At 37.4% G+C, this 26,086-nt stretch overlaps 1 protein-coding gene across 1 annotated transcript; it reads right to left on the bottom strand.

Moving 5' to 3' along the window:
- Positions 1 to 5,182: 5,182 nt before the first annotated feature.
- Positions 5,183 to 25,861, bottom strand: nts (neurotensin). The gene is made up of 4 exons (XM_003221133.4): positions 25,500 to 25,861; positions 19,328 to 19,389; positions 8,593 to 8,805; positions 5,183 to 5,554 (listed from the first exon to the last, which is right to left on the bottom strand). Exons 1-4 carry the CDS (start codon positions 25,573 to 25,575, stop codon positions 5,408 to 5,410), a joined length of 498 nt encoding a protein of 165 aa, XP_003221181.2. The 5' UTR covers positions 25,576 to 25,861; the 3' UTR covers positions 5,183 to 5,407.
- Between the last annotated feature and the right edge of the window lie 225 nt (positions 25,862 to 26,086).

Raw genomic sequence — 26,086 nt, 5'->3', positions numbered from 1 at the left:
AGCGGCATATCTGGGAAAAGCTATATGGCCAGTAAACCATAGAATCATCGAATCATAGAGTTGGAAGAGACTTCAAGGGGCCATTCAGTCCAACCTCCTGCCAAGAAGCAGGGAAGTCACATTCAAAGCACATTCAAAACATGTTTCTCACTTTGCCTTGTTTCACCTTAAACTAGCTCTGTCCTGCTTTAGTTCTCTTGCCTAATCTGATACATTACATCCCTATCCTCTTTGTTTTGCAAATTATATATCATGTGGACATAGTTGTTTCCCTTCTCTGTTCTCTCTCATAATGCTAGAATTCAGAGGCATACAATTGATGAATAGTAGATTAGTTAGGCCACATGCAGAGGCGGTCCAACTGCCAGGCGAGGGAAGCATTTGCCTGTGGCGCCATCATCCTGGGAGGATGGCGCCACGCCCGCCTTCTCCTTTTCTGGCCTTCCTGTGGGGGGCGGGGCCATGCGGCACAGGGGGTGGGGCCACACGGGGGGTTGTCCCCGTGCCGTGTGGCCTCGTCCCCTTTGGATTAAGATGTCCTTTGGATTAGAAACTCTTGCTACAAAGGCAAAAGCCTTGCATGTTTAGGTATGCCCACTTTTTGAGTAGACAGGAGGCAGGGCAGGGGGTGGAGCCACGTGGCATGGGGGCGGGGCCAAGCAGGGGGCGCAGCCCCACCCGCTTTGGATTAAGATGTCCTTTGAATTAGAGACCCTTGCTACAAAGGCAAAAGCCTTTCATGTTTTGGTCTGCCCACTTTTTGAGTAGACAGGAGACGGCGTGGGAGGCGGGGCCACATAGCATGGAGGGTGGGGCCATGCGGGGGTGGGGCTGCGTGGAGGCGGGGCCACATGGCACGGGGGGGGGCACCAAAAATTACTTTTGCCTACTAGGGAAAATTCCCTAAGGACGGCTCTGGCCACATGTGTCAAATGCAAGGCCTGTGGACTGAATTTGCCCCCACACACTATTTTATGTGGTCCACAAGGCTTTCAATGTCAGGGCAACATAGTTAAATTTATAGTCTTACAATCGGCCTTTGAAGGCAATCATAAGGCTGATATGGCCCTTGGTGAAACTGAGTTAGACACCCCTGAATTAGACTGCAGTAATTCTTTAAACAATGTATCAGTAAGTTATGATATTAAGTGCACATAGTTCTGTAGGAACTCATCCAAGACAAGATACATTGGCCCGCACTGAACATAACGGAAATTCATGTTTTAATCAGTACCCTTGAAGCCAAGTACCAGCTTCCTAAGACCCATAGGACCCCAGAAAGCAATATCATATTGAGTCAGGCCATTAGATCTATCCCACCTATTAACATGTAGCCTCCCTAGTTGTTGTTTATTCATTCAGTCACTTCCAACTCTTCGTGACCTCATGGACCAGCCCATGCCAGAGCTCCCTATCAGCCGTCACCACCCTCAGCTTCTTCAAGGTCAAGCCAGTCACTTCAAGGATAATATCCACCCATCCATCTTGCCCTTGGTTGACCCTTCATCCTTTTTCTTTCCATTTCCCCCAGCATCATTATCCTCTCCGAGCTTTACTGTCTTCTTATTATGTGGACAAAGTGCTTCATCTTTGCCTCTAATATCCTTCCCTCCAGTGAGCAGTCAGGCATTATTTCCTGGAGTATAGACTGGTTTGATATTCTTGCAGTCCAAAACACTCTCAGAATCTTCCTCCAACACGACAGTTCAAAAGCATCTATTTTCCTTCGCTCAGCCTTCCTTATGGTCCAGCTCTCACATCCATAGGTTACTCCAGGGAATGCCATTGCTTTAACTATGCAAACCTTCATTGCCAATGTGATGTCTCTACTCTTTACTATTTTATCAAGATGGTCATTGCTTTCCTCCCAAGAAGTAAGCGTCTTCTGATTTCCTGGCTGCAGTCTAGTATCAACTCTAATTTTCAGTATTTTTCCTGGTTTTGAGCAGAGTTTTTTCCTAGCTCTACCAAAAGATGTTTGCTATTCCTTGGTTACCTTCTATACACATATTAACATGGCCCACTTCTACCCAGCTTCCAACATCAGGTGAGATCTGGTGTGTTCAGAACTGTCTTCATGTAACTTACACATGGCAGCAGTAGCAGAAATTTCAAGAGCATGTGGGCATTGAAGAAGAAAAAATATGGGTTTTATTGTTTCTTCTCAGACCTGGTTTATTATATGGTGCTACACAAGTGCCTTTTGGGTGGGCAGGAGTGACACAAATGTGAATGTTACATTCCATGCCTTTTCCAGATTTTATACATGCCTCTTTCACTTTATACCTTAAAGTGTCCTTTAGCAGCTCCACTGAGAAATATGTAATGCCAACTTCAAACAACTCTCTCACAACACGATTGAAGTTTCATGTTTTTTGTCTTCATAAAACTTTAAGGGAGATGAGTCAGAAATGCTCTCGAGCATGTTTCTACTAGAGAATCACTGAATTACTTAAGTAAAGATTTTTACAAGTACTGTGCTGTGGATATTTTAACTTTCATGTGATTGTCTGGTTTGTTTACTTTAAAAAAATGTTGGCTAGCAGGCATTAGAAAGGGCCCCTTTTGTCTCCATACACTCTTAAGAAAACAATAAAAAAGAAGAAAGTGAAAAATACAAGGCTTGCAAGAACAAATTCTCAAAATAATTCCTCATAATTTATCTAAACTGCTCTTCAGCCCACAAATGCTGTCTCATTTCAAATATAAAGAAAAACAAAGTAGAAGGAGACAAATTTCTTCTTTTTGGGGTTTTGAATTAACTAAAATTTTTCATTATATCTGAATGTGTAGAACTGTACTTTATTCTAATTTTATTTGCTTCAGACCAGTCAGAATGTGAATGATGGCTTGATTATAATTTGTGACCCTTAATCCTGTTGTATATCAGTCCAAACCTCCTTATTTTGCTGGTTCAATATTTAAAATTGATGATGATGACTGAAATAGTTCAAATTTATAAACATGCCAGATAATGAGTGTAAAGGGAATCCTATTGCTAGACCCTAATAGAACAGAAACAATGAATGAATGGGACCTAAATTACTATACTCATATATAACTCAAATTCGTGTATAAATTGGGGGCAGATTTGGGGGCCAAAATTATTGATTTAGATATAACCTATGTGTAAGCTGAAAGAAGCAATGCTGTCTCAGATGGCCAGCTGTCACTGGCCACTGCTGCCATTTTCCCACTCAAGCATTCAAACCAGCCAAAGGTGGTGCCATAGCAGAGAGAGTAGAGGAGGTTGGTGTTTCTTTTAGGTTCTCCTGGGATTGACTAAGTTCTTGCCTTTCATCACTCTACTTAGAGGAGAGGATGTTTCCTTTTTTTTTTTTTTTGATAAGTTAATGTACAGTACTTGCATTATCCATGGATAGGTCGACCCAGGTTTTTTGTATTGATTTTTTTAACCAAAATTTCTAGCCTTATATGTGAGTATGGAGCCCCTGGTGGTGCAGCAGGGTTAAACCGCTGAGTTGCTGAACTTGTTGACTAAAACATTGGTGGTTTGAATCCAGGGGGTGCAGTGAGCTCCCACTGTTAGCCCCAGCTTCTGCCAACCTAGCAATATATAAGTATAACCCAGTGAGTATATAAGGTAAGGTTTTTTTCAATACAGAAATGTCAACAACAAAAGGTTAGCAGAAAGTTACTTTTTTCTCACCAAGGAAAAGTGCTTGTGACAGCACAAGACATCAGAAATGGATCCCAAGAATGCCTGATGTATGTGTGCATTATGTGAACAGAGAATTTAATGTGGGAATACTGGTATTCTATCACATGCAGTTTGTGTAAATTTCACTCCATTTGGATTTCCTCTTTGTAAACAGCATTATTCAACATTATCAAAAGGAATGCTAATGTTTAACTTTGCTGCTGCTATTATTCTGCACTGTTTCATATTGTTTGGCTTCTGCATCAGAAAATTAAATAGAATGGGTTTGAGTTAGATTCAGCTTTAGACACATACACCTTGCTTAACAGAAACAAACTTCCACCCTTCCTCATACCAATCTCTCCAGTACCCATGCTACACAGAGGACCAAATATCGCTATTACAAGGGATGACATGTGTCAGTGAGTGTTCTGAAACTGAAGTTATTCTCAAAAGTAACCTCTTCATTGTCTCCCCTTCCCTGCTGCATTGTAGAGTTGCCTATTGTTATAGCTCTATAAAGTGCTTGTACTCTTAGAAATTACATAATTAGCAGTTTTGAGAAGCTTCTTAAAATGCTATTTGGCCTTTGGAGAGATTGTACATGTTTCATGAAGTTTGGATTTCAGTGTAAAAAAAGAAGAAGAGATTACAGTAGTTTTTTGAGGGGTGGGGGAGCTGTATTTCCTGCTGGATTCTGGCGGACCCCTCTTTCAGAGCCAATTCTCCAAAGGACCAAGTCAATGTTCAAATCAACATGTTTACAATTTATAATGTAGTAAATTGTTTTTCTGGAGTGAACAATGATAATGGCAACAATCTAGCTTCCACTTCAAATAATGAGCAATAAAAGAAATAAGATTCCAAATTTATGAACTGGTTTTTTGGAAAATGTGTTTTTCCCCCTTCAATTTGCTTCTATAAAATTGAGCTTAAGTTACTACTTTTTGAAGTAAATAAGTATATTTTGGGGGGACAGGTTCTAGAATAGATTCCCTGTGTTTGTGGAAGGGCTCCTTCCTGCCCCTCTTGCATAGTGTCTAAAAAAGTGGGGAAGCTTCATTGATATCATTTGTTTTAGTCCAACTGGTAATTTAGTACAACAAACAGATGGGGATATTGATCTACACACACACACACATATATGATGGGACAAATCTGGATCAGATCCCAGGATATTACCTTGTTTAAAAATACAGTTACTTCAAGCTGCATGCTACATGTTTTTAAAGTAGTATGTAGTTTAGCACTAAATCCACAGATAAAAGGACTTTAGGTGTTATGGATGCTAAAATGCAGGTTGTATAGTAATTGCTGCAAATAATTTAACATCATGAATGATGAAAGGCTTTACACTGCCATTTCTTGCTTACCAACTCTAGATAATTAATCATACTTTGAATTATGAAACAGCTTTATGAGTGTTTTATGTAACCATGTATTTATATTTCCTGAAATGTCTCTGCAGCATAGAGTGAGTACTCTTGCAATGCTTTAATATTCTCATTGGTGTACAATGCATAATGCTTAGAAACTAGATTTATTTGTAAATGTATTCGTCCAGTTAATTTTAAGTAGGAAAAATCACAATCAGGAAACAACAGTGGCAAAAAAAGACACAATTATGCTATCATCTTGATCACGTTCCATAATATATTTTCCACACAAATAAGATTTAAGGTTGAAATTAAGTAACCATAAAGCACAGTTACTCAAAACTAAATTAACACTACTTTAATTGCTGGGTCAGTAATATGAACTCCTCTTCAGTATGTATGGTCGTCGGGCTTTGTTAACATGTAACTGCCGTTTCAGAATGTAAGGGGTTTTTCTCTTCATCAGATCTTTATCTTGGCTTGAATTTTCTGGGTCATAAACATCTTGCTGAAATAACTGGTGGGAAGGAAAAAAGGGATATAGAATCACTACTTTCATATGAAATGACTTTGGTAAGTACAGTAGAGTCTCACTTATCCAACATAAACGGGCCAGCAGAATGTTGGATAAGCGAATATGTTGGATAAGGAGGAGGCATTAAGGAAATGCCTATTAAACATCAAATTAGGTTATGATTTTACAAATTAAGCACCAAAACATCATGTTAGACAACAAATTTGGCAGAAAAAGTAGTTCAATATGCAGTAATGCTATGTAGTAATTACTGTATTTATGAATTTAGCACCAAAATATCACGATATATTGAAAACATTGACTACAAAAATGCGTTGGATAATCCAGAACGTTGGATAAGCGAGTGTTGGATAAGTGAGACTCTACTGTACCTTGCATACAGACGACTTTCGTAAGTACTGTAACACTATGCAATAAGAATGAAATCAACAGATATACAATGCAATGCAATCCCTGTATCTGCGGGACCACTACCCCAGTTTCACCTACCCACATCTAACAAAATATGTTTTCTCTAGGAATTTTCTAGCTCTTCCAGGTGATTCAATGGTATGCTTCCACTAGAACTTAAGTGTTTTGCTGAAGGACATTGCAAATTCCTAAAGAGGATATATATCTCGGGAATTTTCTAGATCCTTCAATGAAACTCTATGGTAACTTCCAGTAGAAGCAACTCATTTCAATACAGTTCACCACTATTCACAGCAAGTTCATATTCTGCAGGGGTTGCACTGTAGTTGAATTCAACAAACAACAGAACAATCACCTCGATTCGGCCACAGCTAATGCACATGTTGGAGCATGATTCAAGTGATATATAGCTTAGGGAGTCATCACACCTTAACATCAACATATGACACATTTTAACAGGATGGTTTTTAGTGGTAATAACAGCACAATAATGTTCTTTTTTCAAATAAAATTCATGTGTTCTCTAGTATAACACATTACATTCACTTTATAGGCTGCCAGTTTGCTTCTAAGTACACTTTAAAGTCAAGACTAGATTATCAATCATGCAATTGGAGTAAATTGGAGCTGGTGGCACCACACACACACACACATGCAAGCTTCTTTAAATGAGATGCTGTCAAGAGCAAAATGCTCCCAGGAAGAGGAAATGCAGATCTCCCCTTCACCACCACTTCTCCAAATATTGTTAACACTTACCACCCATCCTGGCCTCCTTTTCCAACTGCCTTTGGCATTCTGGCTCTCAGTCATGCCACTTTGGATATAGGCAGGGAGAGTGTCTTGGCTCTGATCACAAGAGAACCTCTACTTCACCTAGTAGCACCACAAAGCTAATGAAGCAGTATTTTTAGAGCTCTGACCTTCCAAGTGTTTTAGAATTCAGCTCTCATGATCCTTGATCATTAGCCAATGCAGCTGAAGTTTCTGGAAACTGAAGTCTAAAAACACCTGAGGGACTTGAGCTTGGGATCACTGGGCTAAAGAATGAGGTTGGCACAAATATAGCAGAATTTGCACACCAGTTCAAAGGGACAGATCATTTTATTTTATACTCAGGATCCTAGGCAACTTATTGAATCGCTATTCAAAGGGCTGAACTTTTTTAAAGTACCACATGATTTGGGCCTGGGAATTCTGGGGAATTGCTTCAGAAAATCTCTCAAGTAGAACAAGCTCTGCCTTGCTAAAGGGATTAATTACAATAAAATGGCCTTTTTGTTATGTCCAGAGCAAAAGGAAGAAGGAAATGATAATGCCACTATGTGGAGAAGATAAGAAAACACTAACTGAGAAAAGGCAGAACTGTTAAGCACCTTCTTTGTCTTGGTCTCATTCTAAAAGCAAAACAGGGATCCAACCGAGGAAAATGTTGCAGATAGTCAAGTCAATAAAATGCAGCACAATAATCAACAGTGAGGCAGCACAGGAATACCTAGCTACTCCAAATAAAGTCTTGAAGGCCAGATGAATTACATCCAAGGGTATTAAAGGAACTGACAGAAGTAATTTTAGAATCATTGGTAACAATCTTTGAGAATTCCTGGAAAACAGACTGGAGGAAGGTTAATCCAGGCTGAATCTATAGCAGTAGTGTTTAGATCAAGGGGAAAAATAATATCACTTCATTTTGTTTTGGACAGACCTTACTTGCAATACTATATCCACAGTTCTGGGCACCACGATTCAAGAAAAATATTTGCAAGCTGGAATATAGCAGAAGATCTGAAAACTATGCTTTATGAGGATTGGCTTAGGGAACAAAGTATGTTTCATCTGGAGAAGAAAAGGCCAAGATTGGCATGATAGCCATGTTTATATATTTGAAAAGATGTAATATTGAAGATGATGGAGCAAGGATGTTTTCTGCTACTTCAGGGACTAGGACATTGAGGAATGGATTCCAACTATGGAGAAAGAGATTGCATTTAAACTTCAGGAAGACATTCCTGATGGCAAGATCTATTTGACAGTGGAAAATACTGCCCCAGAGTGTGGTGAAGTCTCTTTCTTTTGAGGTTTTAAAGCAAATTGTAGATGGCCATAAGTCTGGAGTGCTTTGTAGTGTGTTTCTGCATGGCAAGGGATTTGGAATGTATAGCACTTGTGGTTCCATCCAACTCTGATTCCATGTTTTTATAATTCTATCTCATACGTTGCTAATTATAGCCTAACAGAGCCAACGTAAAATTGGATTGAGTATACCGTATGATAAAAATGCTCATCCATAAAAATATAAACAATATAACACAAAAGTAGGGTTTTCAGGGGGCCTCCATACAACAGTATGACCCTACTTTGGCTGCAATGAACTCCTGGGATTTGTAATGGTTAAAGTGGGATTATAGAGCACTAACTGTGGGCCCTTCCAGGCAGGCCATACATCCCAGGATCTAATCTCAGGTTTTCTGTTTATTCCATATTATCTGGCAATGGGGACTCATATAATCCAGTTTAAATCAGAAAATCTGGGATCAAATCCTGAGATATAGAGCTTGTCTGGAAGGGCCCCAGGATGTGTCAAAGCCCCACAGGAATACTGACTTTACCTCCCATTGTTGAAAAGTTCTGCTGTGGCAGACTTTTTGAAGCTGGTACAATGTCAACATGGCTTCCAAAGTGAAACTATCAAGTGTAGGTCTCCTTGTCATGAGGTCATCTTCTGTGTCACCTGCTGTCTCTTCTTGATTATTTAGGTTACTTATGAGGTCACAAATATTTAGAAGAGTCATTTGCCATGGAGGAAGCTTTGCCTTGTTTACCTGAAAGATCCAAAATGCACAGTTAGAGTCTTAAATTGTTTCAGTAGTAAGATCTTAAATTGTTTCAGTAGATAGTTCTACTGAAATAATAGAACAAAATAACTGTTGAGATTGATTGATTATCCCACACATTTTATCAGCTATATTTATTTTCAACATTTTATAAAACTGAACCATTTGAACAATTTACTTTACAAAAACAGATGATTCTGATGATACAGCTTTGCAACAATGGGCTCAAAATTGCAATACAGACAGTGAACTTACTATATGCAAAGCAACTAAACTGTGCCTGTTCGGATGTCTGAGGTTGTTCTCTCTCCGGAAAATTATTTATGGTGCCAACTTCTAGAATTATTTTATTTTGCTGGGGCCTTCTATTTATTCATGTATTTATTTACTATATTATTTATATCCTGCCCTTCTCAACCCCGAAGGGGACTCAAGGCAGCTTATACATAGGCAACAATTCAATGCCTTAAAAACAATGTACAATTAAATAAACATTAAAATTAAAATATATTAAAATACTTAATTACAGTCACGTATGCAACAAATTGGTATATCAATATGTAAAAATGTTCTGGATCAAATGCCAGTATTATGAAATGCTACATTTTTCTTCGAACAGATGATCTTTATTATGACTTTGATTTGCTTCTTGAACACATCCCTTTTATTGTATTTAAACAAGACACAAAAGCTGTCATATTATCTATGAGTTTGTGACATATTCAGTATTAAAGCAACCTGGTTTTCAAATGTCTCTCTTGCTTATTGAATATTTCTAGTAGAGAAATGAATTGTTTAAATTGAATAATGCTTAAATTGCAGAGGACAAAATGGAATTCTGCTGCGGATGGAATTAAACTATTAAGCTGTTTCCATTGTATTGTGTAGCAAACATCGACTCATCACAATGAAATTGAACATTATAATAATGATTAAATAGGAATATTTATGCTTTTGGAAGGGTTAGCCAAAAATTACAAGTGGCTCTAAGCTATAGTTCAGAGGAAGCAACTTGTCTAAGAAAGCTCTATGAATGGCACAGGGTCTTCATAAGTTGACAGGTGGCATGTAAACACACATCCAAGACTTTACTCTGTCATAGGATAATTGAAGAGCTATGGAACTTTGTTGTCATTGCTGAATCACTCTGAAAATTCATGGGAAAGCAGTTTGGAATTAGGTCCCTGCAACTCTTTCCTTCTTCAGACAAGATAAAAAGAATTCACATTGTGATTTGGAAACAATAAGTCTATAATCCTGGATTTCAGACTGGTGTTTTTAGGATATCTTTTACCAGCACTTTCTATAGATTTGGTGGCTAACAGAAAGCTATTACTGGAGTTTAGTTTATTGTTCTAGCAAATATGTAAATAATTAATAAGCAATGAGTAGCCTTTCTCTAATTGCCATATGGTGGTTGGAAGATGCTGAATGAAAATTTAACACAAAAGTAATTTAACACAAAAGTAATGTGTTACTGGTTATTATCTGGCTCGTTACTTATTATCTCCACACATGCATACACACAGGTATGCATATGTGAGTACGTGAATCCAAAAAGTATAGTTCAGAAAAATGGCATTGTTTTCTGAGGAAATGTGCAGAAATTTATGCAAATAAAAGTTTTGTAAGAAGTAATAATGTGTGAAACATTGTAGTGCACTAAACTATTTGTTCAGTTGGGAAAGGGAAGTGTTGAAGTGTTGACACATGCTTTATCATAGAAGAAAAGAACACTTGTAAGTATTCTTAAATCCTCAAGTGTTAGAACATTAACAGGAGCTTAAATTCACAACTTTGGTTGCTAAAGAATGTAACTCAGAAAATTGCACTGTGGGAGAGAACCTAAGTTCTCATGTATAAATTGAGGGCATATATTGGGACCAAAATCATGGATTTTCATATGGCCTGTGGATAAGTCAAGAGTCAATCCACAGGGAGGGGAAAGCATCAATGCGGACTCAGAGGGCCGACCACTGCTATTTCCTTGCTGAGACATTTAATGGGGCAAACGTGGTGCCATGGCAAAGAGATTAGATAGAGTCATTGTTATTTTAGGTTCTCCCTTGCCTTTCACCACTCTGCTCAGAGAAGGGAATGGTTCCTTTTGATAAGAGTTATGGTACTATACTTACACTGACCCATGGATAAGTCATCACAGGCTTTTGGGCTGATTTTTTTTTTTACTAAAATGTACTGCTCAGTAATGGAAAAATAATATAAATGTTGGGTCTCTGGGATTTCAGGACTTCTTTTCCACTTTAGCTGTTTCTTAATTCATTTGTCCCCTGTTTCTTCCAGATAAATATCAAGGTTATATTGAAGTCATGAAGATGATTGCATAGCTGGCGACTTCTAAAAATTGCTTTAGAAGGATAAATAGTTGTGCTGGTACTACAGGCTAAAAAAGAACTTTTTGTCATATCTGCACCACTGGTGCCACCATAAAAAGAGAACAGATTGACCAAATGGATTTTCCCCAGACAACATTCATCTGTGGACCATAGCTTGAGGAGGTTTTGATTATGCTGGCTGGGAGATTTTAAAGAGTTCAAAAGAGGGTTGCTTTTCCACTACTCTTCTTAGTATTACTATTTGTGGAGTTCCTTGGTCCTTTCTCCCATGTAACCACTAGACACCTCCTCCCACATATATCTTCCAAGACATTGATAGGGTACCAGAACAATGCTAAATGGGAGGTGTTAAAATCCATGTATTATTTCTGTTAAGTTATCTTAGAATCCAAGCCTGATTTTGAAAAATTTCCCACTCTTTCAGGAGCCCAACACAACTATCATGTTTTGTTTAAGAAGCCTGCCCAATCCCCCCAGAGGGACTTAGGGGGGCACAGACAGGTGCTAGGAAGAGAGAGGAAGAGAAAACGTGCTTTATAAAGGTTCTTATCTTAGGTAAAAAGGTAAAAGTTTTTCCCTGACATTAAGTCTGGTCATGTCTGACATTAAGTCTGGTCAACTCTGGGGGTTGGTGCTCATCTCCATTTCTAAGCTGAAGAGTCGGCATCATCCATAGACACCTCCAAGGTCATGTGGCTGGCATGACTGCATGGAGCGCTGTTATCTTAGGTTCTAATATACAATTTTAGTATTTTCCAAAGTCAGTTCTTTCACTTCCCAATGATGAAAATAAAAACAGTGAACTGAGGGATTTCAAATTTGGATTCTTTTTAAAAAAAAAAAATGCATTAAATTAAGTTACATTTTTTTATTTTTTTCACTTTCTCAGTAAATCTAATTTGGAGGTTTTATATGATGATTGCTGGCTAGCCATTTCTGGTAAGATTTGCCAAGACATACAACTTTTAACATTTGTTCATTAAAAAATAGTTGGGGAACCTCTCCATATGAGCTTCTATCTGACATTGTATTATACAGCTCTAGAAGTGGAGTGCAGATTTAAGCCTTCTAGTTTAAAAAGTAAGCCTTCTAGTTTAAAAAGTAAGCTTGAAATGTTTCTATCCAATACCATAGGGGTAGGAGAATAAAAACTTAAAATCACAAGATAAATGAAAGATTTTTTTAAAAAATGTATTGAAAAGCTGAGGTCTTTTTCAAAGGAACAGGGCAAACAGTACTCAAGAGAATGTTGGTTATTTATAAAAAAAAACCTTCACTGGGGTAGTGAAGTTTTTTGCTTTGATGTTAAGAAGATCACCTCCTCTATATTCTAAAATGCCAAATATTGCTGAGGTAAGCAGAGAAGGTGAAACTAAACAGGCACATAAAGGATGAAGCTCAGTCATCAAAGTGTGAATTTCCTGCTATAAGTAGGAAAGATAGTCACACTATAACTGCAAAACCTGACAGTTGATTGAAGCAAGAACACCTTCCTCTCAGCTAAGATGTTCTCCAGATAAAATCTGACAATGTTAATTAGCCAAAACATTTTTCACTTTAATTTTTAGTGGTTTAATCTCTTATATTAGGCACATAAATTGGCTAAGACCATCTACAGTTAACATTACACAGCAACATTTTTAATGAAGGAAGGATGTAATATTTGCAGCTCATGGTACATTGCACACAAACATCACATGTGGTTGTTTTGCACAGAAAACAGCATTTTCTGCATGGAAAAAAAATATTTTAATGCAGAAATATTTATCCCCATAAAGCAAATTGTATTTTTTGTGTAGAAAAAAAGCTGTGATTTGAGATTTGTTCTGTAGAAGAGTCACATTGTTGATTTGCAGAGAAAACAGCATCTTCTGCCCAGAAAAGAGCATTTTCTGTCAAATGAAACATTACTCTTTTTATAACACATTTATGAAGATAGGAATATTCTTCCAATAATAATATAAATTTTCTTAAGTTATAGGAACAGATTTAAATCAGAACCATTTGAAATTTGAAATAGTTGGAATGCCTTGTGGAATTCTTTCTGATTCTCTTCCTTATTTTCCGTCATTCTATTTTTTCCTTAGAAGATGGTAATAGTTTGATGGAAGAAGAAAAAAATGGAAGAATAAACATAATTCACTACAAGGTTTGTCTCACTGAAACTATCTTCCTGGGCATTTCATGATGGGCTAGCCAGAAATCTTTATCAGAGTGAAAATGGATGGAGAAATTAGATCAGCTTATAACAGGAGAACACTGGAAAATTGTGAAGTGAGCCACTGTGTTTAGACTATGAGAAACACTACAGCTATTTCAGAATATAATTTCTGGCCAATATTCAGCCCAAGGTTATTTTTGGTAGTTAATTCCTATTTGACTAGGAAACCATGGTTGGTTGGATTCATGAATAGCAAATGTGTGCATTTATACATTACAGGACAAGCACTAATATTAGCCTAGTGATGAAACTATTTTCATCACTATCCTGGAGATACAGAGTTCCATGAAAATCCATCAAATTGGGAGGAAGGCTTGTGATTTTTCTACTAAATTGTGGGACTATTATCTTGGACAGACCATTACCTTGATGTTTTGGTCATCCCATTTTAGTGTATAGCTGCTATAAAAAATAAAATAGTAGATTCCAGATGGCAAGAATTAGAAGGGCAATTGATAATTAATTTGCAAGTATTATATTGCCTGTATACAAAATAATAATGCTGGAAATGAAATGATACTGTACAGACCACTGCTTCTTAAACTGTGGGTAGGTACTGACCCCAGCTGGTCTCTCCTTAGCTCAATGCTGGAGTCCCAAAAACTGGCAACAGTAAAAGTTTCACGAACATCACCTAGTAGCTGTTTTCATTAATTCAAATGTTGTACAGTGTTTACACTGGACTCTACAGAATATGCTTCAGTTGTACCTCATAAAAAGAAAAATCAGACTGTTTAGCAAGCCTTGCAAATGCTTATTTTTATCAGTAAATGTTTATTGCTATTTTATATACGTATATGCCTGGGTTCAAGTAAAATTTTATTAGGCTGAAAAGAGTTGCAGGTGGAAAAGTTTAAGAAGCTTTTTCTGGACTTTGAAACTTGTTCCCTATGGAGGTTAGAATGGCACCTTCCTTGTTTCTTTTACCTGGCAGGCAAAGGTGTTTTTATTCTGTCAGGCTTTGAAAGGTTATGCTTTTAAGGAAAGCATTATAAGAAGATGCTGTATCATTCCTAATTATACTGTTTTAACAGGTTTTTTCTATTTTGAGTTTTAAACTGTTTTAGCATCATTTATTAATATTTTAATTTAGCTTTAATTATGACATTTTTGAACATTTTTAATTTTATGACAATTGATTTAATTTGTAAATTGCCTCAGATTCTAAGCTTGAGGAAAAGCCAGGATATAAAGAAAGATGATGATAATTATCAGCATTATTATTATCTTCTTCATCTAGTTCTGCTTGTGTGTATGTGTTTGCATGCCTTCATGTCACCTACTCACATAAGGAGATCCCACAACTTTCAAAGTGTTTTCTTAGAAAAGGAATACTCAGAAGTGATTTTCTCAGTTCCTTCCTCTGAAATATAGGTTACAGCACCTTGCATTCATTGGCACACTCTCAAGTATTAACCAGGGCTAACCACGTCAAGTTTCCAAAATCAGTTAGTATCTGGTGCCTTTAGGGTTTTTAGGCTCCAGTTCTGCTTACTATATCAAAATACAGAGATCATAAATCAGGAAAAATGTACAAAAAGGATAAAAAGGTGATACAGGACCTGGAACAAGGTCTCTATGTGGAAACGTTATATCATTTGAAGCTGTTTCATTTAGAGAGAGAAAAACAATCTAGGGGTATTTAACCGATGTTGATATAGTTTTTCTTCCAGGATCATAAACAACACTAGTAAATTGCAGCTGCCAAACTGGATGACTTGAAAAGGGAATAGGGTGAATCCATGGGATTGGCAATGGTTACTATTTAAGTCAGCAATATCAATTCATCTAGTGTCAGAGACACGATTTTTTTTTCTATATAAGTTGCTGGAGAGTTCAAGATGGCAGATGCAGTTACACTCCTGTCCTAATGGTGGGCTTGATTGTCTATCAAGTGAACAGAATATTGAGCTAGATATGTCTTTGGCTTGATCTTTAAAAAAAAAAGGGGGGGGGAATCCTGCTACCCATTTACTTTTTCCTTTCCCAAATACTCTAAAGCACCAAATCTCATCTGAACTTGGAAGCTAAATAGGTCAGCCATGGTTATTAGTTGAATGGGAAACTGCCATTAGTATCAGATGCTATAGACTATATTTCAGAGGAAAGAACTGGCAAAACCACCTCTGGGTAATCCCTAACTAATAAAACCATATGAAAATTTCATAGAGTCTCCATAAGTCAATAGGCAAATTGAAGGTGCATACACATACACACAATGTCATATAATCCTATAAATCTATTGCTGAAAAAGAGTTCTATTTAGATTGTTTTTTTGGAGCAGTCATGCCTAGGACTGCAGTACTTCTTATGAGATATGTCTTAACATTACTGTAGAGAACACTAATGTTTTTGTGTGTGCAGAAAATACAAAAACATGCTTTTGTAGGCCCTTGAAGACTAGAGACAACAGAAGGTTATGCCACAATCAATCTGTTACACTTCAAAGGGGCCCATAAGACTATTTTTGTCTATTATTATCTTTACTTTTTAAAAGCATTATGCTACTTGTAGTGCCAGTGAAAGCTTTCAATCATCTGTTCTCATTTCTACTTGTGAGATACACAAGCTCACACTTTTTGCTTTCCTGCATGGTTTGTACATGCTTTTCCATTTTACTGTTTATAACAGCTAAAAAATATTGGAGCATTGGCTTAAAAACTTGTTTTTTCACTTTATGATACACGTCTTCCTTGCCAGTGCTGAAACTGTGAATTGATTTTCTGTCACTTTCACTATCTTCTCCAAAGGGTATTGCTTCAAAGGACCCCCATCCACCCAAAGAAATTAACATGATTCAGTACATGTTCAACCAAATTATGTAGAAGTTAGCAGAAAATATCCAGAAATTTAAGCAAAAAAAAAAAAAAGAATTCTGAGAAATGTAAATTCATTTTTTACAAAAATGTTGAAGGATAGGACTGAAAGATCCCTGCTTGATATCCTGGGGAGCTACTTACTAACTAGACAATCATTTACCATATATGGAGAGGACTCCACTTATAATTTCTATAAATATCTGGAGTGAAAGTTGGACTCAAAAGATATGCTCCCGAGATGTGGTGTCCGCCATAAAGAAGCTTGTTTTTTTTTCATGCTGGAAAGGTGGAAATTTTTGCATGAAAACAAAGTATAATATAACTCTTTTATCCACAGATTCGATACCCATACTTTCAGTTTCTCACACTTAAAAAAAGCCTTTTGGAAGTGCATGTTGGCCTCTCCAGACTCTCCAATGTGATTCTATGTTATGCTTCCACCCTAAGCTGAGATAAAATATAGAGTTCAGTATTAACCAAAGTTAATACTGGAAGGTTTATGTGTCTTTGAATGTATCCCCTACAGATACAAGGGTAGTACTATATACAGGAATGAGTATCATTACAGCTGATGTCAAAAGTTCTGTTCTTATGGCAGCACTACTGTATTTTGAAATACTCTACTCTATATGCTCATGAAGAAGAGAAAAAGAACGATGGAAATTTCAGAGGTCAATGACCTTCTCTTTTAGATTGTACATTTCTTTCAGATAAATGCATAAAGTATCCTTTCTTTTTTATGACCAAAGGGAAATTGACATGACAAATTAGTAATCATGATTAATTGTTGGGGCGGGGCAAAGATTTTTTTCCAAATCTTTCTGTGTAAATTTATAAATGAAAGAGATTAATCAAAACTTAATACAGGAGTGAGATTTATATGTAGTTTTAACATTCAAGTAATTTAATTCACAATCTATACCTAGTTTTCAATAACCATATCTACTTCATTTATAATTCCCTTCCCAATTTCTCTTTTTCTCTTACTTTTGACCTTTCTCCCTCACTTCTTTGCTTCTTTCTTAAAGTCCTTTAGATTTTTTCCAGTCATTATGCTGAAGTAATGCGAGTTGAGTGAGTGTGTAGAGATATGGCTTGTGGACATGTGCACAAAAGTGGTGTGGAACAAGATGAGCCCCACTGTTCTGTGATTGTCTTCTCAAACCTACATCCCACTGGATTTGAAGTTAGGAATACTGAAATAAAAATTGAATATTAAGAAAGGGACAAAGACAAAGACAGGAAATGTGTGTTTTTATATGTGTGTGTGTGTATGTGGAACAGGGATCAGAACAAGACGGAAGACTTTGTGCAGAAGACGAATTTGATGACAAGTTGCAACTGCTGCAATTCCTTCTTTTACACATCAATTAACATGCACGTCCTCTACTTTTCTGCATTTGGCCAGCCAAAAAAGAAAGAGATTGATAAGAAATGTAGATGTATTCAGAAGTAACCCTACCAGAATCACTGAATTTCACTCCTTCATAAATGTTCTTAGCATTAAAGCTCAGCTGAAGATATCCAATGAGGTATAGTGGGGGGGATGGTAGTTAGCTAAGAAAATTATAAATAGACAATGTTTTTACATCTTTAGCTGCTGAGAATATGAACAATTTTAGCAGATTGTTATGCATTTACCCATTTTGTATCAGGCTACCCTAAGATGGAAAGGAAACAACAGACTTAAAAATGTTAGAGTGAAAGTCAGTTATCCTATGCGTTTTTTCTATATCTGGAACCACATGATTCCTAATCCAGGCCTCACAAGTTCCTGTTAAGAAAGCCAAGAGGAGTATGTTCATGTTGTACGTTGTATGTTAATCTCACATGTTTTACTTCCACCCTTGCATTTTGTTAGCTGACCTGTTCTCCAATCCACCAGTCAAAATGGGCACTAGCTGTAACATGATAGACGTGAAGTCTAAGGGTGCATTTACACTGTAGAATAAATGCAGTTTGACACTACTATAACTGGCATGGCTCAATGCTAAGGAGTCCTGGGAATTGTAATTTGGTGAGGCTACAGCACTCTTTGGCAGAGAGGGCTAAAGACCCTATAAAGCTGCTGTTCCCAGGATTCCATAGGACCGAACCATGACAGTGGTGTCAAATGGCATTTATTCTACAGTGTAGATGCACCCTGGGACCCTGTTCAGTGGTAGCTCCTGGAGGTGAGAATAATATTTGGTAACCCTGTATTGTCATACAAATAACCTTCAAGTTGATTGTCGTGACGCAGGTGAATTGGGGAACTGTTAAAGAGAACAGCATCCAGAATGTATAAACTCAATGTCTGCATAATAAATATGTAAGTAATACAACTGGTCCTAGTGTGATAGAGTATGAATTTCAAATGCTGATTAAAAAATAATACTGACCACAGCTTGCCAAAATTTAAAAGAAATTCATTATTTTCTTTCCTGTGTCATACGGCCAATTGTGTAGCAATGATTCTACTTGTATGTGCAATCAGTGTTTGACAGCAAAGTATTAAATAGATGCTTACATTTTCAATGTGACAACTGATGGAAATATTTAGATAACTTTTCAATAAATATGCCTGTCAAAGCATGTGTTTTACATTTTGGTATGTTACTTGTAGGATCCCCAGGATGCATATCTGAATCAAATATCAAGGAGACTTCATTTCCAAATTTTGGAGCCATATTTTACTATTTGTACTGGTGAGAATAATTTTCCTGTTGTTTAGATCTCACAAGATTAATCTTGGATAAAGGTAACAGTTACCAGTTTTCCTGCTGTGATTTGAATTTTATCTCAGAATAGGTTTTGCTATTATCATGTGATATAAGGTTAATTTAGATATTTTTGTGTATATTCTGACTAGAACTCTCTGTAATGAGTTCACATCACAATTCTACACTTACTATTAAATAAATATGTCAAGAGAAGAATTAAATTATTTTCCTCATCCAATTCATTCTTTTAACGATTTTCCCATCATTATTTAAAGTGGAAGACAATTCTTGCCCACCTTGTAATGAATGTTTAAGTTTCTAAATTATTTTTATTGAAAACTAAAAATTTATATTTTCAATCACAATGTATGCATTTTATGACTAAAGGGAATGGAGAAGTAGAAAAAGAATTACCTTTGATGTATACATATTGGTCAATAAATCAGCTTCTAAGGCTTTCATTTCCTCTTCTGAATCTGCAAGTTAATCAGAAACATATGTTTACTATTTCATTATAAATCACCAGCATTTGAGTTTCAACATGTTGGATTTAGGATTATCCTTTAAAGGGATTTTAGGGTTAAGCCCTGGCTAAAATAAATGCTTGGCAAGTGTTTTGTTCTTTAATACATACTCCTTGATTTATACAGTCTCTCTGGGAAAAGGTAGTTTGCCCTTGAAAGATGCTGAATATTGGTCAATGGCAACATTTTAAGGCTCAGTAATGAACATGGAAGGTAAGAAGTCAAGCTCTGATTTTGTGGAATGGTATCAGGTATTATGCCTTAATTATTTTAAGCTTGTAAGGATTTTTTTCAGTCTATAAAGTGTGAAAGGACAGTCTTGACTACCCCCAACTAGCAAAAAGAGCTACTAATTGAGGTTTCAAGCGTTGTTTCAGTGGGAACTCAGTGAAAATGCTTATTATTTAAATAGTAAAAATGTGGAATTATTGAATAAAGACCCAGAGGATTTATACATATATCTCAAATTACTTTATACCAATTATAAGTAAAATAGAGATTTACAGTTTCACTGGGACAGTAGTTTTCTTCAAACGCAGGTTGTTAACACATTAGCAAGTTTTCAAGTATATTTCCCCAAGGAAGAGAAGTATAGACCTCATTTTAAAAAATCCCTTGAAGGAATTTAATTTTCTGATGCATTCATCCCACCACATAGAAGCTCTGTGGCCCCATGGAGCTAAGGTTATTTGTGGTTAACCTTAGAGTCCAATATTACTGAGCGTCAACTCTACTGTAATTATTGTCTCTTCCAAATAAAAATAGACAGAATAAATGTATTTGTCTGACTGAAAACATGGTTGAATGTAGTCATATTTAGATTAGACTCCCTCATATAAATAGGACCTAACTTAGTCATGATTTTATGACTCCATTAATTTCAATGGATGTAAGTATGATTCATTCTTGACCCAAACAGTAGGATTATCTTATTAGTTGAAATTAACTTATTCTGTTGGTTTGAATGGGTTCAAATTAGAACTGTCTTCAGTTGGGTTGAGGCCGAATATATGCATAAATAAATAAAATATATAATTTGAAAGCTAAAATGTTGGCTTAGAATGACAAATATTTACAACATGAACAATACGTTGATTATTTGAAGCTTATATCATTCAAAATGGAAACAGTATTGTCTCTTAATTAATATCTTTGGGACTATGATGTAAATTATTTGTAGAATATTTCATAAACACGTGTAATTCTAGATTTGCCAAAACATCTACACTGAAAATTTTGTTTACTGATTTATTATCAATTTTCTTGGTCCTGTGATAATATAATTAGCAAGAGAAATGGTCTTTGAAAAAAAGATTGCTTAAAATAGGAACTTATTTTAAGCAAAGCTACACAAAGAATTCTGTACCAAATAATAAAAATGGTGTGTGTGTGTGGGGGGGGGGGGGTTGCTTTGTGGTCTTTGATCTCATGCTTGTAGATAATTTCCTGGAATTTAAAGGAAGAAATGGTTGCCTCTCCCATATTGTATTCCAAGTCACTTATTGTTCAGTTCTACCTATAGAGATACACCTACAGAGATATAGATTAGATACTCATTGCTTAATGAATTAAAGGGCAGATTTCAGTATTGAATGGACTTTCCATAGAAGGCAATGGGTATGATTTAATTGAATTTAAGCACTTCTAAAGTTTCACTGAAATGTACTTAATCTTCCCTTTTGAATTACTAGAGTTTAGAAGTGCTAATGATTTCTAGATTGTATTCAAGATGATGAGGCATAATCATGTCCTTGCTTCTTAAAACAAGTGTGTCGTCAATTTTACATCATTTATTTTCCAGTTTCCAATGAGAAAGGCTATGCCAATGAAAAGAAATGTCATTTTAACTGAAGCCAAAGACCATTTTATATAAATCATCCACACTTTTAACATTACATTTGGTAATAGGTTATTACAAAGATAAAAGGTCAGTATTTTCGTCAGTGCCGTGAAATAGTTTATGCCTCCAAGTGATGAATTGGGTAGTTCTAGTACTCAAATATGTGAGAATAATCAGAAATATAAACATTGTTTATATTATTTAAAACCTTTTTTGCCCTGGATAGGAGCATTCATTTTTTTAAAGTTAGATAAAACCCAAAATATAATTTGGAAATAAACATCAGATACAGTTTCACATATGATTTGATAAATTCAACTGGATTAAATTAGACTTCAATATTTGTCATGTAACTATACAGAATTGTGGGTTTTTTTACTTTAGAGAATCCATTTTCTCTACTTTAGTATTTAACGCCTACATATTGAGATTTTACATTGCATACACATTTTAATTTTGAATCATGCACTATACAGTTTTACCTGGATATGGGAATCCTGAATCAGAATTGTAGAGAGTTTCCCCCTTTCTCTAAATTCTTCATGAAATATTTCAGAAATAACAATACATTTCTCTGGGGTTCATGTAAATTTCTCACACCCCTTATTTTAATATTTTTGGAGTACTGTGTCAGAAAACATGCCATAAAACTATATTTTATAAAATAAAATTCAGATTTTTTTAAAAAAAAAGTGTGTTTTTATTCTATGAAAACTAAGAGATTCAATATAGCATGATGAAACAGGATTCTGGAAGACCAGGGTCTGAAATCCTCAGGCATAGAAACCTAATGGAAGATCAGGAGCAAGTAAAACTCTCTCATCCTAAGAAGGCGGCAATGGCAAACTTCTCTACATATATCTGAACAGGATAATACAATTGTCAGTAAACCAGAGTTGACACAAAAACGTATAACAACAATAACAAGGAAAACTAGTATCAGTTAAGAAACATCACTTGAGGAGGAGATATTAAATGAAATTTAAGGAAATACTTATTTTTCCTTTTTTCAGATAATCTACTCATATATTGATTCAAACCTTGAGTTTCACATGTACTTTTAGAAAAACTGTAAACATTTACTTTCATATGAAATAGAGACCACTGTTGGATGTTCACTCTGAGCAGATCAAAAATTTGCTCTTTTGAGAAATCTTGTGTACACTTTGAGATAAGAAATTCTCCTAGCTCTGGACCTTCTCCATCGTTAAGAATCAATAATATATTCTCACAATCAGTTCTCCAAACAGTCTCTAAAGGAGATGCCAGCCTACCATTACTCCATTATACTGACAGGGAAATAACTTGCCATTAAATCAAACCTGTAGCACTATGCCCCAAAGCGGGTTTCAAAAATGCACCTATTGCTAATCTCATGATATTTCAGTTGTAATCTGAAACAGTGATATCCAAAGTAAACTGTGTTCTGTGAACCGACTCCAGTCTGTAAGCTAGTGACTGCCCTATGTTATAGTCAATTGAGATAAGTATGGCACAGATCCCTGGCACACAAGTGTCTCTCCACATCAGACAGCTTAAGAAGCACTGGTCTTGACCACAAATGAGTACAGTATTGGGTGATTTGCAGTTGTCAGAAGCCACTTGAGAACATACTGCAAGTCGCTTCTGGTGTGAGAGAATTCGTTGTCTACTGAGATGTTGCCCAGGGGATGCCCAGATATGTTAGCCGGGAGGCTTCTCTCATGTCCCCACAAGCTAGAACTGACAGATGGGAGCTCACCCCATATTGCGGATTTGAACCAACAAGCTTCAGGTCAGCAACCCAACCTTCAGGACAGCAATTCAGCTGGCACAAGGGTTTAACCCATTGCGCCACCAAGGCTCATAGCAATGATACTATATCTTTTATTTTTTAGCAATGACAGCTCTAAAAAGCTATAGTTTTTGCCATGGTTCATGCTAACGATTTAGCCATTTTTCAGCTTTTCTTATATATTGGTTGCCTCTGACCAGAACCTTCGGCAGCTCATTGTGTCCCGAGTTTATGACTCCATGAGCATTTTGCTCATTCCTAAAATGACCCATCTTGATGCAAATCCAAATTACTACAGTCCATATACTTTGATACAGTTCAAAATACATCCCAAATTGTCCAGACAGTTGGGTCCATCTGGCAGTGGACTGGACTCTTGGAGTCCCTTCCAACTCCATGACTTTAGGTAAAGGTAAAGGTTTTCCCCTGACATCTAAGTCTAGTCTTGTCTGACTCTGAGGGTTGGTGCTCATCTCCTTTTCTAAGCTGAAGAGCCGACATTGTCCGTAAACACCTCCATGGTCATGTGGCCGGCATGACTGCATGGAGCGCCTTTACCTTCCTGCCAGAGTGGTACCTATTGATCTACTCACATTTACATGTTTTCGAACTGCTAGGTTAGGAGAAGCTGGGGATAACAGTAGGAGCTCACCCTGCTCCCCGGATTCGAGCGGCCGACCTTTAGGTCAGCAAGTTCAGCAGCTCAGTGGTTTAACCCATTGCATTACTGGGGGGCTCCATGACTTTACTCAATCCTATAATGCTTTTTCTTAATGGAGCCCACCAGGGCCATAGCCAGAAAAATATTTCAGGGGGATTGAACCTTCTTTTTAGTGAATCATGAAGAGTAGTTTCATAATGCAAAGTAATTTAGAAATCAGGCTCCATTCATAAACTTCAGTGGACACTCAAAACAGATAAACTTCAGTGGACACTCATGGGGATTTGGTTAATCAGTTAAAATTCATGATTAACCAGGGGTTTTTTTAAACCTGAAATTTTTCGGGGAGGGTTCAAACCCTTAGAATCATAGAGTTGGAAGAGACCTCATGGGCCATCCAACCCCCTGCCAAGCAGGAAAATCACATTCAAAGCACCCCTGACAGATGGCCGTCCAGCCTCTGCTTAAGAGCCTTTAAAGACGTAGCCTCCACCACAGTCTGGGGCAGAGAGTTCCACTGCTGAACAGCTCTCACAGTGAGGAAGTTCTTCCTCATATTCAGGTGGACTCTCGTTTCCTGTAGTTTGAAGCCATTGTTCTGCGTTCTAGTCTCCAGCGCAGCAGAAAACAAGTTTGCTCCCTCCACCCTATGACTTCCCCTCACATATTAATACATGGCTATCATGTCTCCTCTCAGCCTTCTCTTCTGCAGGCTAAACATGCCCAGCTCTTTAAGCCGCTCCTCATAGGGCTTGTTCTCCCGACCCTTGATCATTGTCCCACCCTAACCCTTGGCTACAGCTCTGGAGCCCACATGACTTGGATTGTTGGGTTAGGGAAGCCTCCTTCAAAAAAATGAACAATGAGTACTAGGATTGTCAGAAGATCCACACACAACATAGACATACAGTAGAATCTCACTTATCCAACATAAACGGGCTAGCAGAATGTTGGATAAGCAAATATGTTGGATAATAAGGAGGCATTAAGGAAAAGCCTATTAAACATCAAATTAGGTTATGATTTTACAAATTAAGCACCAAAACATCATGTTATACAACAAATTTGACAGAAAAAGTAGTTCAATACACAGTAATGCTATGTAGTAATTACTGTATTTACGAATTTAGCACCAAAATATTCCGATACAGTAGAGTCTCACTTATCCAACACTCGCTTATCCAATGTTCTGGATTATCCAACACATTTTTGTAGTCAATGTTTTCAATATATCATGATATTTTGGTGCTAAATTCATAAATACAGTAATTACTGCATATTGAACTACCTTTTCTGCCAAATTTGTTGTCTAACATGATGTTTTGGTGCTTCATTTGTAAAATCATAACCTAATTTGAAGTTTAATAGGCTTTTCCTTAATGCCTCCTTATTATCCAACATATTTGCTTATCCAACATTCTGCCAGCCCGTTTATGTTGGATAAGTGAGACTCTACTGTATATTGAAAACATTGGCTACAAAAATACTTTGGATAATCCAGAACGTTGGATAAGCGTGTGTTGGATAAGTGAGACTCTACTGTATATGCATAGTTTCTCAAAACTTGTGAGATTTTAAAAGTCCTGATCTGAATTGCTTAGAAGGCTTTTCCAAAGCCAAGCAGGAACTCCTAACGCTTGAAAGTGACCATCCAGGTCTCAACCCCTCCTTTCGGAAAGTAGAGCTGCTTCACCCCCACCTCCGTGCAGCCAGCTTCTCATAAGCTTTGCCTGCGTTGAAGCCTGAGAGAGAGCAAGGCTGCCAAAACCACGGAGACGCTTGCTTACCTGAGCCCAAGCTCCAGGAGGCGAAGGCGAGCAGCATCGCGCACGCCAGCTGCATCCTCAGCATCCTCGTCGCCATCCTCTCTCCTCCTAAAAGGCAAAGTCCATGCAACAAGGTGCGTGCGAGCGGCAGAGAGGGAGGCGAAGAGCCCGGGAAGTTTGGAGAGAGAGGGAAAGAGAGAGAGAGAGAGAGGCAGAGGCGGCCGGAGGAGCGCGCCAAGATCAGGACCCGCCGCGGCTCTTCCCTTCTCCCTTTCCGAGCGCCTGGAGCTGCTTCCCGAAGGTCTGGACCATAAAGGCAGCCCTGGACCAGTCCCGAAGTATATAAGGGAGCGGGCGACTGATGTCACGGAGTCGCCAGAGCCACTGTCTTTGGATGCAACGCCTCCTCCTCCCCCCCCCCCGCCCCCCGTGCGCCTTTTTCGGAGGGAAACTGACGCGGTTCCCTAATTGCGCGGCGTTATTTCGCGCTTCTTGACGCAAAGACCGAGGAAGGCGGGAAGAGGGGGGGGGGGGAAGGGGTCAGAGACAAAGAGAAGGACAACAATATGGGGGAGAAAATTAGGGAAAAGAAACTTAGAACTGCAGCC

Source organism: Anolis carolinensis, chromosome 5, assembly GCF_035594765.1.
Source record: "Anolis carolinensis isolate JA03-04 chromosome 5, rAnoCar3.1.pri, whole genome shotgun sequence".
Classification (NCBI taxonomy): domain Eukaryota; kingdom Metazoa; phylum Chordata; class Lepidosauria; order Squamata; family Dactyloidae; genus Anolis; species Anolis carolinensis.
The sequence above is the reverse complement of the archived record's forward strand: the minus strand, read 5'-3'. Positions and strand labels throughout refer to the sequence as shown.